Here is a 24,012-nt window from a genome sequence, read left to right on the forward strand (position 1 = left end):
TAAGGAAGGCAGGTTAAATGTGATAATTTTTTTTAAAAAGCACCTAACGGCATGCCTAGAATATAGGAAGAGGTCTATAAATGGCTGGCCAAGTAAAATCTGCTACTGGGGGAGGAAGGTGGTAGGGAAGCTAGCATACAGTACTTGGAAAAAAGGAAGTATAAGAATATACAAAGAAAAAATATGATACTTCCATATTCTCTTAATCTCTTATTAAGGTACTACATAATAAATACTTACTGAGTACCTGCCATAAACTAGACACTCTTCAAGGCCTTAGTGTGAGTTAAACAGAAAAAAATATTTTGACCTCATGAAACTTATCCCATAGGAGAAGAAAATAACTAAAAGAACTCCAACAAAACATATTAAAGTTTTAAGTCATTAGGAATTGAAAAGGACTCAAAAACTGTTGAAATTTCTAACTATGATATGGGGATTGTATCAATGTCAAAAACAAATAATTGCGAATAGTCGAGAGAGTGAGAGAGAGAATTTAAGAGATAAAAAAAGAGACCTCTAGGAAAGGTAAAAAGATGGCCAAGGAGGAGTAAAATTAGTTGTTCAGGCTAACTTATTAACTAAAATAAAATAACTGTAAATGTTAAAATAAACCCAGTGAGTACTCAATGAATACCTGTACAACTTAATAACATATTGTATACAGTGGAGAATATTGTATAAGACATAGCTCCTGTACTTAGAGAACTTATATCCAGTTACAGAGACATGCAGAATACTATGCTACAGCAAAATAATAACACAACAAAAATAAAGAAATAAAAACACAACAAAAATAAATACATAATATATAATAAATAATATATAATTAAATAAAACACAACAAAAATAAAGAAATGCTAAATATTTCATTAGTTACATATACATACAGTTTAAAGTTTCCTAATTCCACTTTCAGAAAAGTGAAACTATATGAACAAACTAAAATCCTCAATTGCTCATATCTTAATCAAATTTTTACTTTTTATAATTCTTCAAATATTTTTAAAACCCTAATATTAAATGTGACTTTACATTTTTATTCTAAATTATTCTCTATTAACCCTAGATTATGGTCAGCCTATTAAATAATCTAAAAATAACAGCAACTTATATTTCTGTAACAAAACACTCTTAAGGAAGTAAATAATTTGCACTTTACTACTACCTTGTGAGAGGCAGAATAGTCATTACTACCAATTCTAAAAATAACCAAGTCTCAGAGAGGATAAAAAAGTTTGCCAGATAAATCTTAGATAAATTCTGAGACTAGGGTCTAGATCTGTGACACTGAATAACTGCCCCTAACAACCTAATGAGGCCAATATAATTAATAGGCTTTATAACAAAAAACGTGACAGTTGCATTAAATCCAATACAACAAATTACAAAAATTAATCAAATTAATTTGGATTTTAAAAACACAGTTAAATGTGTTAGTAATAATTTTTGTTTACTTACTTTAGAGGTAGTTTTATGCTCCACATTTACTCCAAGGGTATTTTGGATCCATTCTTTAAAAGTTGGTAAACCCATGCCACTAAGAGGGTACCTAAGGTACAAAGAAAGTAAAAATATTAGAGCAAAGTATCTTCATTTACATTTAAAGCTTAAATTCTGCTTCTAGTGATGGTCAAGCAGCTCTTATCAAACCAACCCTTTCACATGTTTTGTTCACATAAACTCTGAACAAAAACAAAACAAACAAAACCCAACTATCTGAAGGCAGACCAAAAGCTGTCAAAACGGGAGAAGAGTGATACTTGAAAAAAGGAAAAAAATACTATATAAGTTCCTAAGTTCCCAGTTTTGTTTTGTTTTTTACATAAGTTTTATCCTTGTGGCAGGCCCTAGCTGGTGCCTCAGAAGGTAATAAAAATGTTGAAAATTTACCGTCTTCCTGGCTTAAAGAACCAGAGTGCAGTGTTTGGGGTAAATGCTGCATCTGGAAAGCATACCAGGAAATCACAGAAAGAAGAGAGTCAGAGAGGAACCTATGTATCAGCTCTCTCCAAATGCCTGGCTGACTCTGAATGACATGTATAGAAAATATACTGGAATTTTCTAGGCAGCCCAGTTAAGCTTAAAAAAACTAAACAGACAATTCAGCTGCTTACCATGAGGGGACAGAATTTAGAGTTTGAGATCAATCAAGTTAATGCTTACAGGTCTCTTCAGAAGAATATAACAGGATCCAGAGTTCCTGTATCATATCATGTACAATGTCCAAAACACATTTCCAATATTACTAGACTAGAACAAATGGCTAAGTATGACTCATAATTAAGAAAAATGACAATTAATGATGACTGACCCCAAAATGACCTAAGATACTGGAAGTAGTACAGAGTTTTAAAGCAGCTATTGTAACTATGCCAATGGACAAAATAGAAAGTGTGCTCCCAGTGAGTATTAAAAAAAATCTTAGCAGAGAAATAAAAAACTATATTAAAAAAAGAACACAAGAGAAATTCTATAACTGAAACTCCGAGACATTCTATTGGCATCTCATTACAAATTTAATTTGAATTTTTCTGAGTACTTATGAGACTGAGCATCTATTCATATATCTATTGTCCATTTGGATATCCTCTGTTTTGAAGGTCAGTTCAAATCTTTTGCTCATTTTGCTCCTGGGTTATTGTTTTCTCAATGACATGTAAGAATTCTTTATATATTTATAAAATAAAAGATATATGTATTAGACATTTTCTCTTACTCTGTGATTTATCCTTTCACTCTCTTAAAAAGGAGTCCTATAGTTTGGATACCAGACCCTCCAGACCTCAGTTGAAATTTGATCCCCTAGTGGGAGGTGTTTGGGTCATGCAGGTGGAACTTTATGAATAGATTAATGCCCTGGAGGGAGGGGAAGAAGTGTGAGTGAGTTCTGTTAGTTCGCACAAGAACTGTTTGTTTTAAAAGAGCCTAGCACCTCCCTACACACTCTCTCTCTCTCTTGCTTCCACTCTAGCCATATGATCTCAGCACATACCAGCTCTCCTTCCCCTTCTGCATGAGTGGAAGCAGCTTGAGGTCCTCACCAGAAGCAGACCCTGATGCCATGCTTCTTGCACAGCCTGTAAAACCATCAGCCAAATAAACCTCTATTCTTTACTAATTACCCAGTCTCAGGTATTCCCATAAAATAAAAAGGTGACCACCTTCAAGATAATTGAAACTACAAATGCATAGCTAGTGTTACTATCATGTATAAAATTCAAAACTATCTTCTATCACTAAAATAAAGTCTTTATATATAAAATAAAGTCTTTATATCTGAATGCACAATATTTGAGACCTTGAAGAAATATCTTGTTTGGTAGAACTTTGAACTGAAGACTTTGCTTCACTAGATATAATTCCAGGATTTATGATTTTGCTTCATTATCTACAATTCCAGCAAAAAACTTAACTCAAAAAAAAAATCCATGTTTCAAATGTAAGCTTTTAAATTTTACTTTTTCTTGCATCTAATGTCTCAGTATTTACAAAACAATAAAGAAAGCCTGATATATAATCATAAAGCCTATCATACTGCCAAGGGTTCTGAAATGTTCCATATAAAACATCACAAAGTAAAACTGGAAATGTTGGAGTCAAAAAGTAAATGATGAAAAAGAAACATAAGAAAAGTTAAAGGAATCAGTTATTTGATCAAGGAAACAGCTGTAGAATGATTTGACTATTACAGTAAAATAATTTGGATTTATTTAACACTCATAAGACTGTACTTAGCATTGCAGAATATGTGGAATTGGTATTATGACTCCTATTCCTAAGAAGCAAACAACCTAGCTTAGTCAAAGCTGCAGCAACATTTAATCTGTGGGATGAACACATGGGCAGAGAACATGAAACTTTAATCCGAGATGTGATAAAGGGAAAGCTAAGCACCTATACCAATTGTTGAATCACAGTGACTACTGAATGAATCTTTCCCTTTCCCATGACTGAAGATTAGTGTGAGAACATTAAATGGCTTTTGTTGTAAAATATAAGGTGAGATCAATTTATCACTTTCCCACAGGACTGAAATAGACTATATTGTAGAAGATACAGAACCAGAACAAGTTTCCAAGGCCAATGAAATCATTCTACACGGAAAGAAAAAATTCTGTAGACAAAAGTTACCCAAGAGGAAAGTGCACATCAGGACTGACATAAAGAAAAAGTGACTCTCACTCTAGGGCAGCACATAAGCAACAAAAATATTAGTATGTACAATCATCTAGCCTCAGGGTGAGTTCCACAATTGCTAAGCAATTTAACAGCCTTTTCATATCAGATAAAGCCTCAATAAAAAATTATGCCACCAAAAAGACAAACTCAAACAAATTCTTCATTTATATATTAACTTTTGATTTGTAAGTACCAAATTAATGTATAATACCCATAAAGTCAAAAATAATGACATTTTCCAAAAAATTTTAGGTTATAGAAATCTAGAGGGACTGAGATGGCTGATTAGAAGCAGCTGTGCTCCACAGCTCTCATGGAGCAGAATGAAAATGGCAAGTGAATTCAGCACCTTCAACTGAAATATCCAGGTTCTCACACTGGGACTAACTAGGCAGACAGCTTGACCCACAGAGAACAAGGAAAAGCAGGGTGGGGTGAAGATCCACCTGGGAGAGCACAGAGCCAAAGGACCCCAACCCCAGGCCAAGGGGAGCAGTGAGAGATTGTGCGACCCCACCCAGGAATCCACACTTCTCCCGTGGTAGTTTGTAACCTGTGGATCAGGAGATCTCCTCAAGACCCCAAACCACCGTGGTACACATTTACCTATGTAACAAACCTGCACATCCTGCACATGTACCCCAGAACCTAAAAGTTGAAGGAAAAAAGAAATCTATAGAATGAGCTCCAGATTATTGCCTTATGCTGCTTAAACCCAGAAGGACTCAATTCATCCACACTTAGAAGGAATAAGAGCGGTAAGTTATAAATCTAGAGATTTATAACCTGATAAATTATAAATTTGTACAGAAGATAGACTGTTTGGAAAAAAACTTTAGACTCTTTCCCCTAACACAGGGGAAATGCTATTATTCTATAATAGCTTCTAATAATTGCTTACAACTTAATGCCTGGGTTTGAAATCTCAAAGTCACCCTCCCCCAAAATATATACAATCAACTACATTTGTGTATAAAAATCTACCTTTCGAATGTTCTTTGGATCAGAAATAGGAGAACCCCACACTTCATCAATTTTCACTGAGAATCACTCTTAGTTTCTGGCACCTAGAATTTCCCTTTCTTTCTTTCCAGGTCTGTTATATTTCTTTCTTCTGATATTTTATCCATCTTCTCTATGCAGTTATAGAAGGCAAGGGGCCTGAATTTGTTCAGTCCACCTCACTGCCAGAATAAAGTCTCTACAAAAAATTTCAAAAATTGTCCTTACCATCTAATATTATTAATAAGTAAGAGTGAACTGGCCAGGCACGGTAGCTCATGCCTGTAATTCCAGCTCTTTGGGAGGCTGAGACGGGTAGATCACAAGGTCAGGAGTTCAAGAGCAGCCTGGGCAAGATGGTGAAACTCCGTCTCTACTAAAAATACAAAAATTAGCTGTGTGTGGTGGTGGGTGCCTGTGATTCAGGCTACTTGGGAGGCTGAAGCAGAGAACTACTTGAACCCAGGAGTTGGAGGTTGCAGTGAGCCAAGATCACACCACTGCACTCCAGCCTGGGCAAGAGAGTGAGACTCTGTCTCAAATGAATGAATGAATGAATAAAAGTGAATTAATACTGTTCAGCCAAACAATGTTTTCTTGTACTCAGCCTTTGCAGTCAACTATTCCATTTCTCTTTCAGGAATATCACAGTCTTCTTATGCTTCTGTCCTTTGCCTTTCTTAGTAACAATAGGAATTTTTGACACAAGATAGCTTTATATAATACAAAATTCTACTGTGCTGGTATACAGAGCATAGAAGGCTACAGTAAAGTGCTCCCAGAGTTTGGAGAGAGAACAAGATCAATACAGTGGATGAGTTTGGTTATCTGCAGAAGTAACTCAGAAGCACAGTATAATAGAAACTGTATGAGAACAAAGCTTAAAAGCACCCCATTTTTAATCCCAATTTACAACTGAAGAGGTGACTTCAGGTAAGCTACTTAACTTTCCTCGTCCTCATTATTTTTAAGACAATAACTATCCATCTAATAGATTTATTGTAAGATAACTCAGTAGGCACTCAATAAATAGTAGATATTATTACCTAAAGAGTGTTTGTAAATGTTTTCTGGTAAAAATAAAAGAAACCTACTTATTCACAAATTATTCTCAGAGTAACAGATTAGATATAGAGAAGGTTATGATTCAATTCAACCCAGTTTATTATCCTATGACAAGGTACCGGTACTTAACCACCAAAATGGAAAGTGAATTTTATTTTGTTATTTCATTTTAGTTACTAAGTTGTTTGATTAGTATATATTTAATCCCAGAGTATCTAAATCCCATTTATATGTTTGGGGAATTATCCTTGGTGTAAGTCTTGGAGGAAGGCAAAAGCTACCCTCCACTAATGCGAATTTGCCAGATATTCACTTTCCTGGTCTCTCTTGCAGGCTCTTCCAGTCAGATGCACCCTTGTTGTACCTCTCCCCCACTGGACTCTGACTTAGGAGTCAACAATGCAAAGAAACGAGGCCTTTAAGGAATGTACTCTGGTAGTAACCCATTAAAACCAACAGAAATTCTCTGGTTCTATAACAGCCTATAAAAAAATCTCTGTCAAGACCATCAAATCTCCTTTGTTCTGAACGTTTGCTCTCCAAACAATATCTAAGTTGCAAATTTTGTTCACTAGATACCCTAACATCAGAAACGGCACTAACAAGTATTCCATACCCTGAAAAGGGAATAATGTAACCATAAATGAGTACTCTATAGTTTTTTAAATCAGTCTCTTAGAAGTGTGGCATGTGTGTCAACCCCTATAGCCTCATCTCTTCCAGGAAACTAACAAATCAAGTGCCAGAAAACCCAAAATAAGAACGAGATTTTGAACCCATGGGACCCACTAAGGTATAGTTACTTGTGATGTTTTATGACTAATCATTTCACACACACACACACACACACACACACACCCCTTCTCATATAAACCATTGTCTACAGTATTGTACAGAAGACTGCTGAAATACAAGTGACTCATAAAACAGAAATGCTATATACCTTCAAGGTCCAAACACAAAGACAGATAAAGAGAAAGAGAAATGAGGACAGTGTCTGAGAAGAGAGAAATTTGGTTTTCTACAGTCAGAAGATTCGGTTTTTTTCCTCCAGAAGATTTTGAAAAGCCAATCTCTACATCGATGTTTCTACTGTATTAGACATTATTCTATTTAAATAAAACATAAAAGATTCAACATTTAGAACACCGGTAAATTTAATTTTAACCAGAAATCCCTTCTACCTGAATTACACAGTTTCTCAACTAAGCCTCCATTGCATGCTACCCACTTAAGGATAGGAATGAGAACACAGATAATATTTATTTTCCTAATAAAAAACAAATGTCAAACATACATCTTCATACTTTCTTTAAAATTACTTTCAAATTACTATTCCTGAGGTTTTATTTTAGGTAAAAAATATGAGTAAGTCAGAAAAATAGAAAAATTATTCATACATTGCAATAGACTGTATTGAGTATAGAGAGAAAAGGAACTAACTTCTCCAAAAGAATAAAACTTACTTTGCTGACATTTTAATACATTGAGATAGCATTTGTTTTAAAAACATTAACTTAAGTATAGTAATATCCAACAGATGTTAAATCAGGGTACAATACTGGAATAGATTTATAATATATCTGATCCAGTTTTTTTACTTAGTCTCAATTTCTTTTTATTTTTGGTTCCAGCATTCAAGTATTACATATTTGTAATCACTGCCCTTTCAAATGTTGTATCAAAATTCAACAGACAAACCAAAAACAGAGCTTTGGCAAGGGCAGTATTGCTTAAAACCGGCAAAGAACTCATTTTTACAATTCTGACCACATCTAGAACAAACAGGAATAACACAAACATCCTTTAGAATTCTAATGTTTTTCCAGCTTTATTGAGGTATGATTGAACAAATATACTTTCTAATTCTTATCAACAAATAACCACATTTCAGACATAGAAAAGCTATCACAAAAATGACTGATCTTAATCACTTCTTTCCTAATGTATCTCAGAAACTATTTTTTAAAAATACTATTTATATTCACACAGACCTAAGATTGTTCACCTTTCATAATAATCCACACTCCAATGTAAATTACCAGATTTAAATATGAAGCTAGTTTCAAAAAACTCAATGGCATAGGGGTTGGGTATTGGGGTGGCTTATAGACACTATTTGGATCCTGATACAAATAAACTATCTATAAAAGACATTTGTGAGATGACTGGAGAATATGAATATGAACTGGATAACTAGATATATAATTTTTGCTATTTTGGATATATAATTATTATATAATTGGTTATATTAGGTCCTTATCTTTTGTGATATATAATATATGTGTATATATATACACATACACACATATGCATATATTTAGAGGTAACATGACAACATCGGAATTTGAAATATTACCAGAAAAAAAGAAGCAGTTAAAGTAAAACGTTGATAATTTTTAAACTGGAGGAGGGCTCACTATATTTTCATATATGTTTAAAATTTTTCATAGGAAAAAAAGTTAAAGAAAAAACAAAAGAAGAAATAAACAGGGTTACCTTTTCCCAGTCAACTCAATTTGGCCCTTCTTATTGAAGATGAATTTGGAATCATTATATCCCCATCCATTCCATTTCATAACTTCTTGCCTAGTGAGAAGAAAAAAAATATAAATGAGACCTATGCTAAACATCTTAAAACTGTACAGTGTATCATTGATTATTAACTTACAATCATCTAAAACACCCTATCCTCACTAATATTATATAAGGTTAAATAAAATTAGCACACATTAAAATGTCCAGATACTAATAGTTCTCAATATAGAATCACTCTGATGAGCAGCACCTGCTTCACAGAGGGCTAGACCTAATAAATTTAACACATTCAAAGGAAGAAGAAATAAAAAGTTGCAAAGAGGAAGAAGATATCCTTAAAATATAAATGTCTAATTTTGTACATGTTAGTGGGTTTACATTGTAAAATGACCTAAAAAGTTTTGCAATTAAAACAAAGGAAACAAAGTTTTACACATCTGAGAAAAAAATCATAATTATTAATCTTCTGCTATGATTTAAAAAAAAAAAGACCAATTTACCAGATAGATTCACTAGTAGCAGACACAATAAAGTAGATTAAAAATCTCAGTGCTGGGTTTACAAATATTCTGAATTCTTCAAATGCCATATAACTACCAATCTCTACCTTGACCTATATATTATAAAGGTTCATGGCTATACTCATTTTCAGTATTCCAAAATAAAATGCTATTTTTAATTTCCAAATACCAATATTTCATAGAAGTAAAAAATCTTATTTATCAAAATCAATGGCTGAATCATTCAGTTCTGGACTTCATGTGAGAATAGATAGGTCTTGCCTGTATAGAACATAATAAGCAATCACACTGAAGTATTGTATCACTTATCCTAGTTTGGCATAGTACCCTACTTTGATCTTAGCTACTGAAATAAATTGGTGGTGAGTCTTCTTACTACAAATTCAACTATGCAGTTTATGATGCAAATAACAAAAACCTTTCTCTATCTTGAAAGTTATTTGCTGCATTAAAATTTCAAAATATAGCTGGGCATGGTGGTATGTGCCTGTAGTCTCAGCTACTAGGGAGGCTGAGGCAAGGGAATTGCTTGGACCTGGGAGGCAGAGATTGCAGTGAACTGAGATTGCACCACTGCACTCCAGCCTGGCAACAGAGTGAGACACTATCTCAAAAAAAAAAAAGAAAGAAAGAAAGAAAAAAAAGAAAGAAAGAAAATTTCGAAATAAAGATGCACTCATTAGAATGTGTTCTTCTCTATAATTCTCAGGAAAGAAGAAAATAACAACTGACAAGCAAGTCTTTTTAATTACAATCATAATTCTTATTCTAGTTCAAAGGCTTTTCAAATGAACATAAACATAATACAACTGAGCCAGATATACATAATTAATTATGAACTGAAATCTCCATCGATACATAAAATTAAGACAAAGAAACTAGGAATGCTCTGTTTACAACTATGATTTATTATTAATAAATGCTATAATCTTTTTACAAAAACTTCAAAATATCTGAAGAGTATCAATCCAGAGACTGGATTTGTAGATTAGTCAGCTATAAACTAACACCAAATATTTTTTCTAATCCAATAACATTCCTACCTCATTGCAGAGGGAAGTTTTGGAAGGGAGCTTTTGGAAAAATCTCTGTGGAAAAACATCATGACCAGTGACGCACTCATTTTCTTAAGATTTTACTTTTTTGTTATTTTGGTGCCAAAACTTGGGATTGAACCATAAGATTTTCACATTTTAAAAACAGATTATTTCCCACTTTGCTTTTTTTCATGATTAAATTATCTTCACTTTTATGAAGTGTAATTTACTTAGTATTTTCTTATATTTCAGTAATTTAATTAGAAGGATAAATGTATATTTTAATACATAACATCTCTAATTGCTTATAATGTGCATAGATTTTTAAGTGATTATATTTTATTAATTAGTTATTTTAACATTTATTATAATTCTGTTCTCTACAAAATAGTAATTTGGTATTACACAAAATAAATGCAAAAATCTGAAGGCAAAGCACAGGGAAATCCCTTCAGTACAGAGGTTGAATTTGGCATGTTTATATAGCTTAACAATGAAAATCATTTTCCTTAAAATTATCCCTAGAATTTAAAAAATTACTCCCAGATGGCCCCCAAGTAAAAAGCTAAACTTGGTCACATGGGTTCATTCTTAACACTTCATGAGGAAATGAATCAAGATGAACAGGAAAGATCTGCTGTTATACACTATAAAATGAAGGAATTTACATCCTGAAGAGTCTTTGGCCTTAAACTTTCAAGTTGGGCCATATCCTTTAAAAACTTCCAAATTTTCAACTCTAGGTCCCTTTTTCTCTCTTTTCATCCAAGTCATAAAATTGGGCTTATGAGATGGACTTTACCATATTTATACCAACTTTTGGAGTCTTCTCAGAAGTTGAATGCAGGCATTTGGAATGTATTTGTGCCCAAAACAGGATTATAATGCATAAATAGTATACGATTAAAATCTGGATTACACCCAAACCAATCTTCTGATTTCTTCAAGTACCCCATGTGTTAAATAAAAAATAGGTAAATTTCCTAGGCTTCTGGTCTTAAACTTTTATATATACATATCCTACCCCCCTATTACTAATATAAACTCTGATAGTTAAATATAACTATATGATTAAATCTTAAAATAACTTCTTATACATAAGAGTATAATAAGTACATTGAAGGGCATTACAGCATTAACATTTTAAAATTAGAGTAAAACTTTACATAGTAACAGAATTCGAAAACTAAAAAGATCCTCAGAACCAAACTAGTTCAACTGCTCATTTTTCAGATAAAGAAACTGCCCAGAGAAGCATCCCTGGTCACACAGCTAAGTTAGTTGTAGGTATCCAAAGGCTGACTTCCAGTCTCATAATTCTTCCTCTTCAGAGAGGCAATAATATTTGAAACTCACCTAAGTCAGGCCCTCATTTAACCAAAATATTTAAAAGAAACTCATTTTTTCTTCACATCAATAGTGTTTCAAAAAACTATTATATGTTACTATAGGTTGAGTATTCTTTATCCAAAATGCTTGGGAACAGAAGTGTTTCAGAGTTCAGATTTTTTTTCAGATTCTGTAATATTTACATATACATAATGAGATCTCTTGGGGATGGGACCCAAGGCTAAACAAAAAATTTATTTATGTTTCATATACATCTTACTATATAGCATAAAGGTAATTTTATACAATATTTTAATGGGTTTGTGCATGAAACAAAGTTTGTATACACTGAATCATCAGGAAGCAAAGGAATCACTATCCCATGACAGTGTTCAAAAAGCTTCCAATATTGGAGAATTCTGGATTTTAGATTTTCAAATTAGGGATGCTCACCTGGTATTGCAGTCATTCTTCTGCACTTGGCCTGAAGGAAAACATTTAAAAATCAAGGGGTATGTTTGTATCATAAGCTAAATTCCCTATACTTCTGAGAGTGTAATGAATTCTGCCATTCAGAATAACCCCAAGTACTGCAAGCACTAAAATGAAAAATGATGAAAGAATCACCAACTTCCCATATATTCAAATAAAGAAATGCAATTCTTAACTAACCCCAGAGGTCAATTGACCAGTACGATCTCTCAGACATACGAATTCTTAGAGCCAACTATACCAAATTTAACATCTTTCAAAAAACAAGACCTCTCCCCCTGTCAAAAGAATAGTTGGCATAATTTTACTGCATACAAAAATAAAATATGTTTTATACATTTACACATCTGACCACAGTACGAAACAGTGAAAATGCACAGTATTAGCTGGTGTAACAAAAGAAAATGGAGGCATAAACAGCATCCTACATGCACAAGGTGGCAGTATTCTCCCATGATATATATATATATATGATATACACATTCAGTAGTTTGCACTTTCCAGGGCAGTTATTGTATAATCTTTAGGTGAAATATTTAGATTTAGCCTTACTATTAATTAAGATAATAAAGTTTCTTTATTCTTAAAATCGGAAATTTTCACTTTGAAGTCTCTGTTTACAGACTGGTTGTCAGATTACTATTTCTCTACTAGTAATAAACTTCAAGCATCCTGATATATATGCATTGTTTCTACCATTGCTATTTCTGATCATAATATCTTTCACTAGAAAATAAGAAAAAGGAAAAAATGACTTGGCCTCCTTTCATTCTGGGTTAACAACTGTAAAAGTTCAGCTATGTAATAACTTTTTAAAAAGTTTTTCTAATAAAATTTCAACAATCAAAATTCTAATAAAAGATGCTTCACTCTTCAGTTTAGATCAATATTTCCTCTTGCCCTGACATAAAACTCACAAAGCCACCTTCATCTGATAATTCTGTGGTTTCCTAGAAAGAAAAAGGCCAACTGAAATGGCCAAAAGGATCTATAATTTTACTTTTCATCATGAATTAGTTTACTGGCTTGTTAATTAACTTTGGTAACTGGTGAGGGCAGTCAGACTACCTAAATGTAATTGACTTGAGGACTCTGATAAGATCATATTTCTAGATGGCTCAACAAAGTAATAATCTGTGTCCTCTAGACAGTGAATTTTCTTGCACATTATCATGCAACACTTGAAACTTCAACAAGAATTTCAATCTTCCCTCAATATCCCCATCATAAGTTTTTCAGCTCTAGTTGCCAGAATAAAAATGTGACCCTGTGATATAATGTTATTAATTAATGTGCTAATTCTTGGCAGTGTGATAATGTAAAGTGGCCTAAATATGAGATTTGAGAACACAGAAGGTTGTTAACAAGAACATGAAGAAAAGGAACCCACATGCATACTGGTAAGTCACTCCACAGAGCAATCAGGTACTAAGTTTTCATAGGTAATGCCAATTCTGTATCTCAATTATACACCTCCTGGATATACACTGCAGAGGAAATTCATATACAGTTCCATAAGGGAACACATTTGATATACTCCCTGGAGCACTGTTTATAAAAGTAGCTGGAGGCATCACTAGAGGAGCAGATAAGTAGAAAATGCATTCCATGAAATATTAATACAGCAATGAAAAGCAGTGAGGTGAATAGATATGCTTCCAGAAACATGAAGAAATGTTTAAAACAGTGGTAAACCAAAGGAGAAATAATGAAATCCATAGTAAAACAGCATTTAAGGAAATTTAAGATACACACACTAAATAACACTGCATATTTCACAAAACACACATAAAATATTATATATATCTCTATATATTACAATACATTCATCATATATGCATATTATATACATTACACACACACACACACACACACACACACACACACACACACACAAAGAACCTTCGTAGGCACCACCCATGGGAGAGGCAGATGAAAAATTAAGAATCAGAGATGGAAGAAAATGAAAGAGAGGCCTCAACAAACATCATACATTAAAGATGCATGTTACAATTCTCTGAACCTGAGGCAAATATGCTGCTCAGACTTTGAATCTCAGTGCAGTTTCTTTCTGTTCTGAGAAAATTCTTTCTTCCATATTTATGCAGAACTTTCATGATGGTTTATTATAAAATCTATTATTGGGCTTCTTAACAACTGCTACAAATTTTTTTGAATGATAGAATTCCATTATGAATTAAACAACTTCAAATATATGGTAAACCAAATCTACATTTAACTAACTACAGTCAACCTTTTATAGTCCACAAAAAACTGGCACTCTAAAAAACTTTTTAAGGCCAAGTGCAATGATTCACACCTGTAATCCCACCACTTTGGGAGGCCAAGGTGGGAGGATAACTTGAGCCTTAAGGTTCAAAACCAGCCTGGGCAATATAGTGGGACCCCCAATTCTAAAAAAAAAAAAAAAAAAAGCCAGGTGTGGTGGTGTGAGCCTGTAATCCCAGCTACTACAAGGCCAAGGTAGAAGGATCCTGCACTCCAGCCTGGATAACAGAATGAAGCCCTGTCTCAAAACAAAACAAAAAGAAAAGAAAGAAACCTTTTAAAACTTGAATTCAAGGCTCAAAAACTGCATCCCAAAGGTCCAATTCCTACTACATTTACTGTGAATAAATGAATGAAAGAAAAAGTAATATACAGGTATAAAGAGGAAAAATTGTAAACATAGGCACAGGAAAGAAGCAGGGGGCAAGAAGGACAAATAAGGCAAGGCCAGCCTTACCACATATTGACAGAATACTCTGAGCAGTCACTAATCACTTCAGGTTCTTGGGGTGCTATTCTTTACTTCCACACTTCTCTTACACACTACACCAAGTTGTCCCAACTGGAAACTCATTACTGTTTGGATGATGCATTTGAAAATGGAAATACACACTATTGTCATTCATACATTTAGTAGTATATGTTACAAATATTCTGAGCTAGGGTAGGTAGGTACCCACATACCCACTTACACAAGCTTGGTACCTGCCCTTCTGAAAGCCTGGAAAGAAACAACAATCCTATCCTTTACGCTCAGGTGTTTGTCTATGCAATGAGGAATACAAACCAAATCTGCATCAGAAAGTTGTCACAGCAAAAGACAAAGAGAAAGGGACATATCCTTCATTCAGCTGGACTCCTGTGTTTCCCCGACTGCACTTGAAATTTCATGATTTGTTCCCTTCACTGTCCACTTGTAATCTAATCAATATGGCATTTTTGGTAACTAATCCCAGACTTTGTCTGCCACCAAGTGGGAAAATGTCAATTCACTTTCATTGCTCACTCCATGCTTGCTAGTAATTAAAAAGGGAATTGCATCACAAACTTATTATACTGACCAACCTACAAGTGACCAAAGGCCATTTCTGGTACAGCCTCGCATTTCTGTAGAAACTATAAAACTGAACACAAAGAAAATACAAATATCTGCAAAAATCTATATGCTACTTTAGCATAGAAATCAAGCCTAAGTTCCCTTCCCCAGCTGTCCTTTGGGGACAGACTAACAATATCCTTGGCATGACCCTAAAAATGCCAACACTAAAATCCGTATCTGCTTGATGTACACAATATTCTTTCTTGTTGTAAGCAGTAGTTGCTGGTTGTTTTTTGGGTTTTTTTTTTAAACTAAAATAATGATAAAATAATCAGCAGTAGCCCCTTCTACTTTAAGTGATAGGTAGTTGGGATTGCTACCTTTGCTTCTGGCAAACCCATGGAAAAAATGAACCCCATGAAGTTTGGGGGAGAGAAGAAAGCACTGAAAGCAGAATCCAATCACAACAGAGGTTCTCAAACTTCCTAGGAGTATAAAAAAATCACCTTGGGTACTTATTGTAAAAGCAGAGTACTGGATGCCATCCTAGACCCAGCCCATGATTAAAATTCTGAAAGTGGAGCCTCAGAATCTATGCTTTGAACAAGCAACCTCAGGAAATTCTGATGCAGGTCATCCACAGACCACACTTGGGTAAGCATTGCCTTAAGACATGAGAAAAAGTTAAGAATAGAAGCCTCATCTATTGAATAACCACAAAGGGATACATAGCTTTAATGTAAATAATTTACAATTAAGTTGCTCTCAACCAAACCTTATCAAAATCAGGAGACTAGAATTGAGAGAGAGAAACTGAAAGGAAATACTTTAAGCTCACTTTACTATACGAGAGGATGGCCCTGAGTAGAATTCCACAAGAAAACAGTGGGCAGCAAGGGCAAAGTGGCAGCACCCACCATGTGGGAGATACCGGAAAGAGATAACAGGAAATGGAAATATGATTATATGACAAAGGAGGTAGCATAAATCTATACCCAAATCTCACAAAGGACTATCTGGATGGGGAAATGAGGTCTATATAGAGATATTTTCTGATGCAAATTTTAGGAAGTTTGATCCACGATAGAACTTTGCGTAGTTCATACATATTCAAATTCTTAAAAAGTATAAAAATTAAAACAATTATTTATCAAATAACTTTCCTTTAGCACAATAATATATTTATTCAAATTTTAATGTGTGGACACCAAGGCTACATATCACATAGAAGCAATGGTGAGCCATGACTAAGAGTCACGGAGAAGAGTTTCAAACAAGAAACAGCACAACAGTGACTAAATGTCATGTGTGTTCAGCCTAAAACATGATATGAGAAACTGCAGATGCGCTATACTTTTGAGGTTCTTCCCTTCCTTCCTAATGCATAAGATGACATTTACTAGAAATTTGTTTTCTTTCCAGGCACAGTGCCTTGTGCCTACAATCCCAGTGACTCAGGAGGCTGAAGTGGGAGAATCACCTGAGGCCAGGAGTTCAAGACTAGCCTGGGTAACACTTTGAGACCCTATCTTAAAAAAAATTTTTTTAATTACCAGGCATGGTGACACACGCCTATAGTCCCAGCTACTCGAGACGATGGTTTTTGAGCCCGGGAATTCAAGGTTACAGTGAGCTATGATCACTCCACTGTACTCCAACCTAGGTGACAAAGTGAAACCCCATCTCTTAAAAAAAAAAAAAAAAAAAGAAAGAAATTTGTTTTCTCCATTAAAATGTCATTATTGCCACTGAATACCTCCTGTTTCTTGCTGTGCTTCCACATTCAGAAACTGATATAGTTTGAATATTTGTCCCTGCCCAAATCTCATGTTAAATTGTAGTCCCCAGGGCTGGAGGTGGGACGTGGTGGGAAATTTTTGGGTCATGGGGGCAGATCCCTCATGGTTTGGTGCTATTTTTACAACAGTGAGTTCTCGTGAGATCTGGTTGTTTAGAAGTGTGTGGCACTTCCCCCTCCCACCCCCAACCTCGACTCTTGCTCCTGCTTTTCCCATATGAAGTACCTGCTCCCATTTCATCTTCTGCCATGATTGTAAGCTTCCTGAGGCTTTCCCAGAAGCTGATGCCAGAGCTATGCTTCCTGAAGAGCCTGCAGAACCATGACCCAATTAAACCTCTTCATAAAGTATCCAATCTCAGGTATTTCTTTATAGCAATCCAAAAATGGTCTAATACAGAAACTATTTTAGCACTCTATTCTTATTACTCTTTTCTGTATAGTTCACTGCAGCGACAGTATTGCACAATACTGTAAAGCTAAGGGCTTTACAATCATTATCTTATTTCCTTCTCACTTTAATCCTGTGATGTAGGTGTCATTATCCCTATTTAAAACATGAAAAACTAGTCCGGAAAGATTCAGTAACTTGTCCACAGTCACACAAATAATACGTGATACCGCTAGGATTTAAACCATGGCTGTCTGGCTCCAACACTCCTAACTACCAAGCAATGATTTCAGTATACTCAATGACAACCACACAAGGAGCACAAATTATTTTTTTTTTTTGCATTTTTTAACTGATTTATTGAGGTAAAATTTACATACCTAAAATGTACACATTGTAAGAATATAATATGATGATTTTTAGTAAATGTAGAGTTGTGTAACCATTACCACAATCCATTTTGAGGCATTTCTGTCTTCTCCAGAAGTTCTCATTTGTAGCTAATCCCCATTCTCACCCCAAGACTTAGGCCATCACTGATCTGCTTTCTGTTGATATATTTGCATAGTCTGGAAATGTCCTATAAATAGAATAAATAAATATGCAGAGTTTTGTATCAAGCTTCTTTTCCTTAGCATAATGTTTGGGAAAAACGTTTTTCCCAAACATTATGCTAAGGAAAAGAAGCAGCAATAAAAAGAAGCTATTATCAGCAGTTTGTTTATTTTTATTGCTGCATAGTATGTCATTTTCTGGGTGTAATACATTTTGTTTATCCATTGGTCGGTTGATGGGCACATTGTGGGTTGTTTCCACATTTTAGCTGTCTTGAATAATGTTGCTGTGAACATTCACATACCTGCCTTAGTGTAGACATATATTTTTATTGCTTTTGGGTAAGTTCCTAGGAGTGGAATTGCTGGATTATATGGTCAGTTTAGATTTAATTTTTAAGAAACTGTCAAGCTGTTTTCTAAAGTGGCTGTATTATTTTACATTCTCACCAACAATGTGTGAGGGTTCCACTTTTTTACATCCCACACTTAGAATTGTCTTTTTTTTTTTTTTTTTTTCCTTGAGATGGAGTCTCGCTGTGTTACCCAGGCTGGATTACAGTGGCAAGATCTCTGCTCACTGCACCTTCTCCCTCCTGGATTCAAGCGATTCTCCTGCCTCAGCCTCCCCAGTAGCTAGGATTACAGGCACATGCCACCACGCCTGGCTAATTTTTGTATTTTTATTAGAGACAGGGTTTCACCATGTTGGTCAGGCTGGCTGGTCTCGAACTCCTGACCTTGTGATCAGCCCACCTCAGCCTCCCAAAGTGCTGTGACTACAGGCATGAGCCACTGTGCCCAGCCCCTATCTTTTTTATTACAACCATCTAGTGGTATCAAAGTATAGTTTTAATTTGCATTTCCTTAATGACTAATTATGCTAAGCACTTTTTCACATGCTTATTAACCATTCATCTCTCATTTTTAGTGAAATGTCTATTTACATATTTGGAACATTTTCTATTTAGGTTGCTATCTTATTGTTGAGTTATAAGAGTTCTTTATATAATATATTCTGAATACGGTCCTTTATCACATATATGATTTACAATTTTTTTTCCAGTTTGTGATTTATCTTTTTCTTTTCTGTTTTTTTATTTTATTTTATTTTATTTTATTTTATTTTATTTTTTAATTGCATTTTAGGTTTTGGGGTACATGTGAGGTACATACATGGCAGTGTGATTTGCTGCCTTCCTCCCCCTTCACCTATATCTGGCATTTCTCCCCATGCTATCTCTCCCCAACTCCCTACCCCTCACTGTCCCTCCCCCATTTCACCCCAACTGACCCCAGTGTGCAGTGCTCCCCTCCCTGTGTCCATGTGTTCTCATTGTTCAACACCCACCTATGAGTGAGAATATGTGGTGTTTGATTTTCTGCTCTTGTGTCAGTTTGCTGAGAATGATGGTTTCCAGGTTCATCCATGTCCCTACAGAGGACACGAACTCATTGTTTTTGATGGCTGCATAATATTCCATGGTGTATACGTGCCACATTTTCCCTGTCCAGTCTATCATCAATGGGCATTTGGGTTGGTTCCAGGTCTTTGCTATTGTAAACGGTGCTGCAATGAACATTCCTGAGGAGCACAAATTATTACAAGAGCTCAGTGGTGTTCATCTCTAGCTGAAAGAAGTCTTTATTGTGGAGGCATTTAAACTTCCCCTTCTTTGGAAGATGGTAAAATTTCAATAGTCAAACAGAGGAAGAAAGCACAAGGATCTTCTCATCAAATAAGCAACATAAAATTAGTTGACGCATAAAATACATTCAAGAAGTCTCAGAGAACAGCTGATAGCCTTGAATGCCAAATAAGAGACTATTATTACTTCAATAATTAATAGAGAACCATAAGATCAAAACAGTATTTTCCATGTTCATTGCTTCTACCAAAAGTCAAAATCTAGCAGTGTGTGCTTTAAAACTTTGTTGACTCTCCAATGTGGACGAAATCCCAATTCTTTAACATAGCACCACTCTACATTTTCACCTTCCTTAACAGTTGTTCCCAGACACATTCAATTGCCACAATTCCTTATACATACCATAACCTCTTATGTCTTCCTGTCTTTGCTCTCGCTATATAACCCCTGTCTAAAATATCCTTCTCTCCCTGGAGGGAACCAGTCTAAAAGTCACTTCTATAAAGCCTTTTCCTATCTTCCTTGAGAATTTATGGCTCTTTCTGTATACAATGACTACAGCATTTACTACATCATACCTTTTATATATCTATCTACGTATCTCTAGGGACTGTCAATCATTTTTGCAATGTTAGAATGTAGCATAGCACAAGTATGCAGCAAGTACTGACACTTGCCCTGAACAAAGATTGGCCTGGTAATAGAATGAAGAATCATTTAAAGGTGAGAAACAAAAGAAAGGGAGACCAGGCTAGATATGAGACAATTAAGATTTCATCTAAGCTGGTGGCAATGAGAGAAAAACAAAGTGTCTTGAGAGCCAATAATACAGACCATCTGATTTGTCAATGATCTGAATAAGGGATGGGAGATGGAGCTCAACAAGGTCTCATGACTGAGGTGTTGTTGGATTTGAGTGTCTAAATAATGGGGGAAGTGAAAAGAAACAGTGGAGCACTGAGATTGAAGACTAAAATAATGACCTTATACATGAATGCTGAGTTGGAGTTGACCTGATACATGAATGCTAAGTATCTAAGCATACTTAGATAGATACTTAGAGAGAAATACCCATACTAAGATACTTAGATAGAAATACTCAATAATTAAAAATGTAAAAATGAGAGTAGAGAATTAGAGGTATTAACTTAAAAGTTCCCCTAAGTGTGGTAAAAGCTATCACAGTTCAAGTAGATGAAATTATTATGGAAGAAAATGCAGAAGAAATGACTAAAAATTAATCTTAGGGATTTGTAAGCTTAGGAAGAGAAGGAAGTCAGCAAAAGCATGGTCAGAAAGATAGGAAGGTGGGAAAAATATGGAATAGTGCAATAACATGAGAGCTAAGAAGAGAAAAGAACATCTACCAGGTATGGGAATTGGTCAAGAGGCTAAAAATTTTTATATTTAGGTTATCCACGGCTGTTAAGAAGGCCTTTTCAAAAGAGTGATACGTGCAGAAAATTTCAAAATGTTATCTGAGTGTGCCTTTAAGCAGCAGGAAAAATCAACAAAGAGAAAAAGACTGATGACTAAAAGAAAATAAATAGAATAACTCATAGAGCAAGATCATAGAGAAGGAATCATCAAAAACAAATGAGCAGAAAATCTGGTTCTGTCATCTTTAAATGTGTGATAGCCAGAGTCGGTTCAGCTCATTTACTTGCCTGGGCAGCCACCTATGTCCTATGATCACCACCACTTCCTTCCCAGCAATAACTTATTAGAGCAATGTAAACATGTAACCCAAGATTGGAAACAAGGGGTTCAATTATTCTCTGATATTGGCTGAATTCCTGGAGGAGTGGGGCAGCTGCATTTTACCATTTCGACAGAAGAGCAGAAAAAGCTGATCCCCTTGGAGAAGCCTGCAGCAAATAGTAGCAAGAAGTGATATTATCAAGAAACTGGGTGGCTTTCTGGTTCTTAGCTCTAATTCTACCCTGAAGTCAAGCTCAGTTCCTACCCTTGAGTTCTTTGGCACCCCTGTACTCTTAGAATAATTTCCCTTTTCTGCTTTAACCTAGCTCAGATTAATACTTATAACAAATATCACTAATTAGTATACATACCAAAAAATGAGAATTTTTTTAAGTTACCAATTGTATAAAATCTGAGTGCAGGCATGGCAAACTAGAATGTACTTTCTGAAAATAATGGCAGATGGCAGGTATGAACTTGGAAATAAAATCAAAATTAGAATAGCAGTCTAATAGTTGTGAAGCCAGAAATCACTTATGAAGGTAAAACAGGCAAATACTATTTGGAAATCAAAACCAATTGATATAAAAGAAAAAAGCAGAAACTTTCTGAAGGAGATTTAACTTCAAAAATGAAACTATTTACTTTAAAATGCATAAAAATAAAATAGATTAATATTAGATGGAGAAAAAATGGATTAATGAACAGATATGTGACAAATGCATCCAAAATAAAATACATTAATATTAGGTGGAGAAAACAATGCATTAGTGGATATGTGATAAGCACAGTAAAACATTAACAGTAGAATCTAAGTGGATGGTATACAAATGAATATTGTGAAGTTCAATTCTGCAATACATTTAAACATATGCAAAATGTTGGAATGAAAACTGCTGACACCATAATCCTTTCCTGAATAATAAATAGGAGCCATCTGAATAAGCATGGAATGTACATTTTTTTTTTTTTTTTTTTTTTTTTGAGATGGAGTTTCGCTCTTGTTACCCAGGCTGGAGTGCAATGGTGCGATCTCCGCTCCCCGCAACCTCCGCCTCCTGGGTTCAGGCAATTCTCCTGCCTCAGCCTCCTGAGTAGCTGGGATTACAGGCACGTGCCACCATGCCCAGCTAATTTTTTGTATTTTTTTTTTTTTTCAGTAGAGACGGGGTTTCATCATGTTGACCAAGGATGGTCTCGATCTCTTGACCTCGTGATCCACCCGCCTCAGCCTCCCAAAGTGCTGGGATTACAGGCTTGAGCCACCGCGCCCGGCAGAATGTACATTTTTTACTGATAGCAGTAAATGGTTTAAATTGGTACATCTAAGCCATTTGTCTTAGCTCTCCCTCCTTCTCATCACCCCCATAGACCCAGGCAGGGTGAAGCACTATTCCTTAGGCTTCCTGTGGTCATGTTGGTTTCCCCCTTAGAGACTCAGGCTAAAACATCTCATTTCCTTCTATCTAATTTCTGGAAAGCTGCTTCCCTAAATTTTAAGAAATAAACCTGCTCAAATACGATGTAGTCTTTCTCCAAAGATACCAATGATTTTCAATTTTTTATTACTGGTCAGAATTAAGTCTAAACAATCAATTGTTCCTTATTTCTGTCCACACCCAATGAGATCAGTGAATGATGTATTCCAATGCTCTTTGACTCATTAAGGCCCTTTTTTAAAAAAATGTACCTAAGGAAATTATTAAAGATTTAACTGTAAAAAGCTTACCACAGCATTCTTTACAACAGGGAAACATTGCAAACAAATATAACACTGTTGTCATCAATAAATAGCACCTACATATAATACTTCTTAAGTCACTGAAAATGACTTTACACATTATTATTTCTTGATAAGGAAAGGTAAACACAACACAGTGAGTGAAAAATGGTAATTTCAAAACATTATTATGGCATGACCTTACACAAATATGCCTATGTCTGAAAGGATTTATGCCAATGTGCTACAGCGGTTATCTCTTAATTTGTTTGGATGTTAGTCTTCATTTTGATTACCATTTTCTATTTTTTCTGCAACAAAATGCATAACATTTCAGAATAACAAAATTATTTTCCATTTTCTTTATAATTGTAAAATAACTGCCAGACATCTAGCTCCTAGCAGAATGAAACTTATAAACACTATTCAGATGACTGAAAGACCATCATTACTACAGCAAACTGCCACACCAGTTTTATAAAGTTTATTACATTGTCCAGATTTTCCTATTCTAATTCTTCTGATTCTATTCTCATCCAAATGCTCTTTCTCATCAGTATTTTCACCCTTAGATTTAAGAATTTTTGCATAACACCTCGACATAGAACAATACTCTCCCAATCCTTGTAGGCTAAGTTTCTTTGACATGAAATTGCCCTTCCATTGTACTAGTCACCATTCCTTTTCTATACCTTACATCTTTCA

General features: G+C 34.8%; 1 protein-coding gene across 5 annotated transcripts in view; it reads right to left on the reverse strand.

The window, feature by feature from the left end:
* Window positions 1-24,012, reverse strand: part of AGPS (alkylglycerone phosphate synthase) — a 134,498-nt gene that overhangs the window by 100,128 nt on the left and 10,358 nt on the right. For 4 of the 5 annotated variants that reach the window (XM_003921831.4, XM_074399425.1, XM_074399426.1 and 1 more), the window contains 2 exons: window positions 8,749-8,838; window positions 1,462-1,552 (listed from right to left, as the gene is read on the reverse strand). In XM_003921831.4, the coding sequence (XP_003921880.3) occupies window positions 1,462-1,552; window positions 8,749-8,838 (181 nt within the window). Of the gene's footprint in view, window positions 1-1,461; window positions 1,553-8,748; window positions 8,839-12,127; window positions 13,878-24,012 lie in introns of those variants that run through there. The other variant, XM_074399423.1, reaches the window with a different exon arrangement.

The sequence above is a fragment of the Saimiri boliviensis genome, chromosome 5, assembly GCF_048565385.1.
Source record: "Saimiri boliviensis isolate mSaiBol1 chromosome 5, mSaiBol1.pri, whole genome shotgun sequence".
NCBI lineage: Eukaryota > Metazoa > Chordata > Mammalia > Primates > Cebidae > Saimiri > Saimiri boliviensis.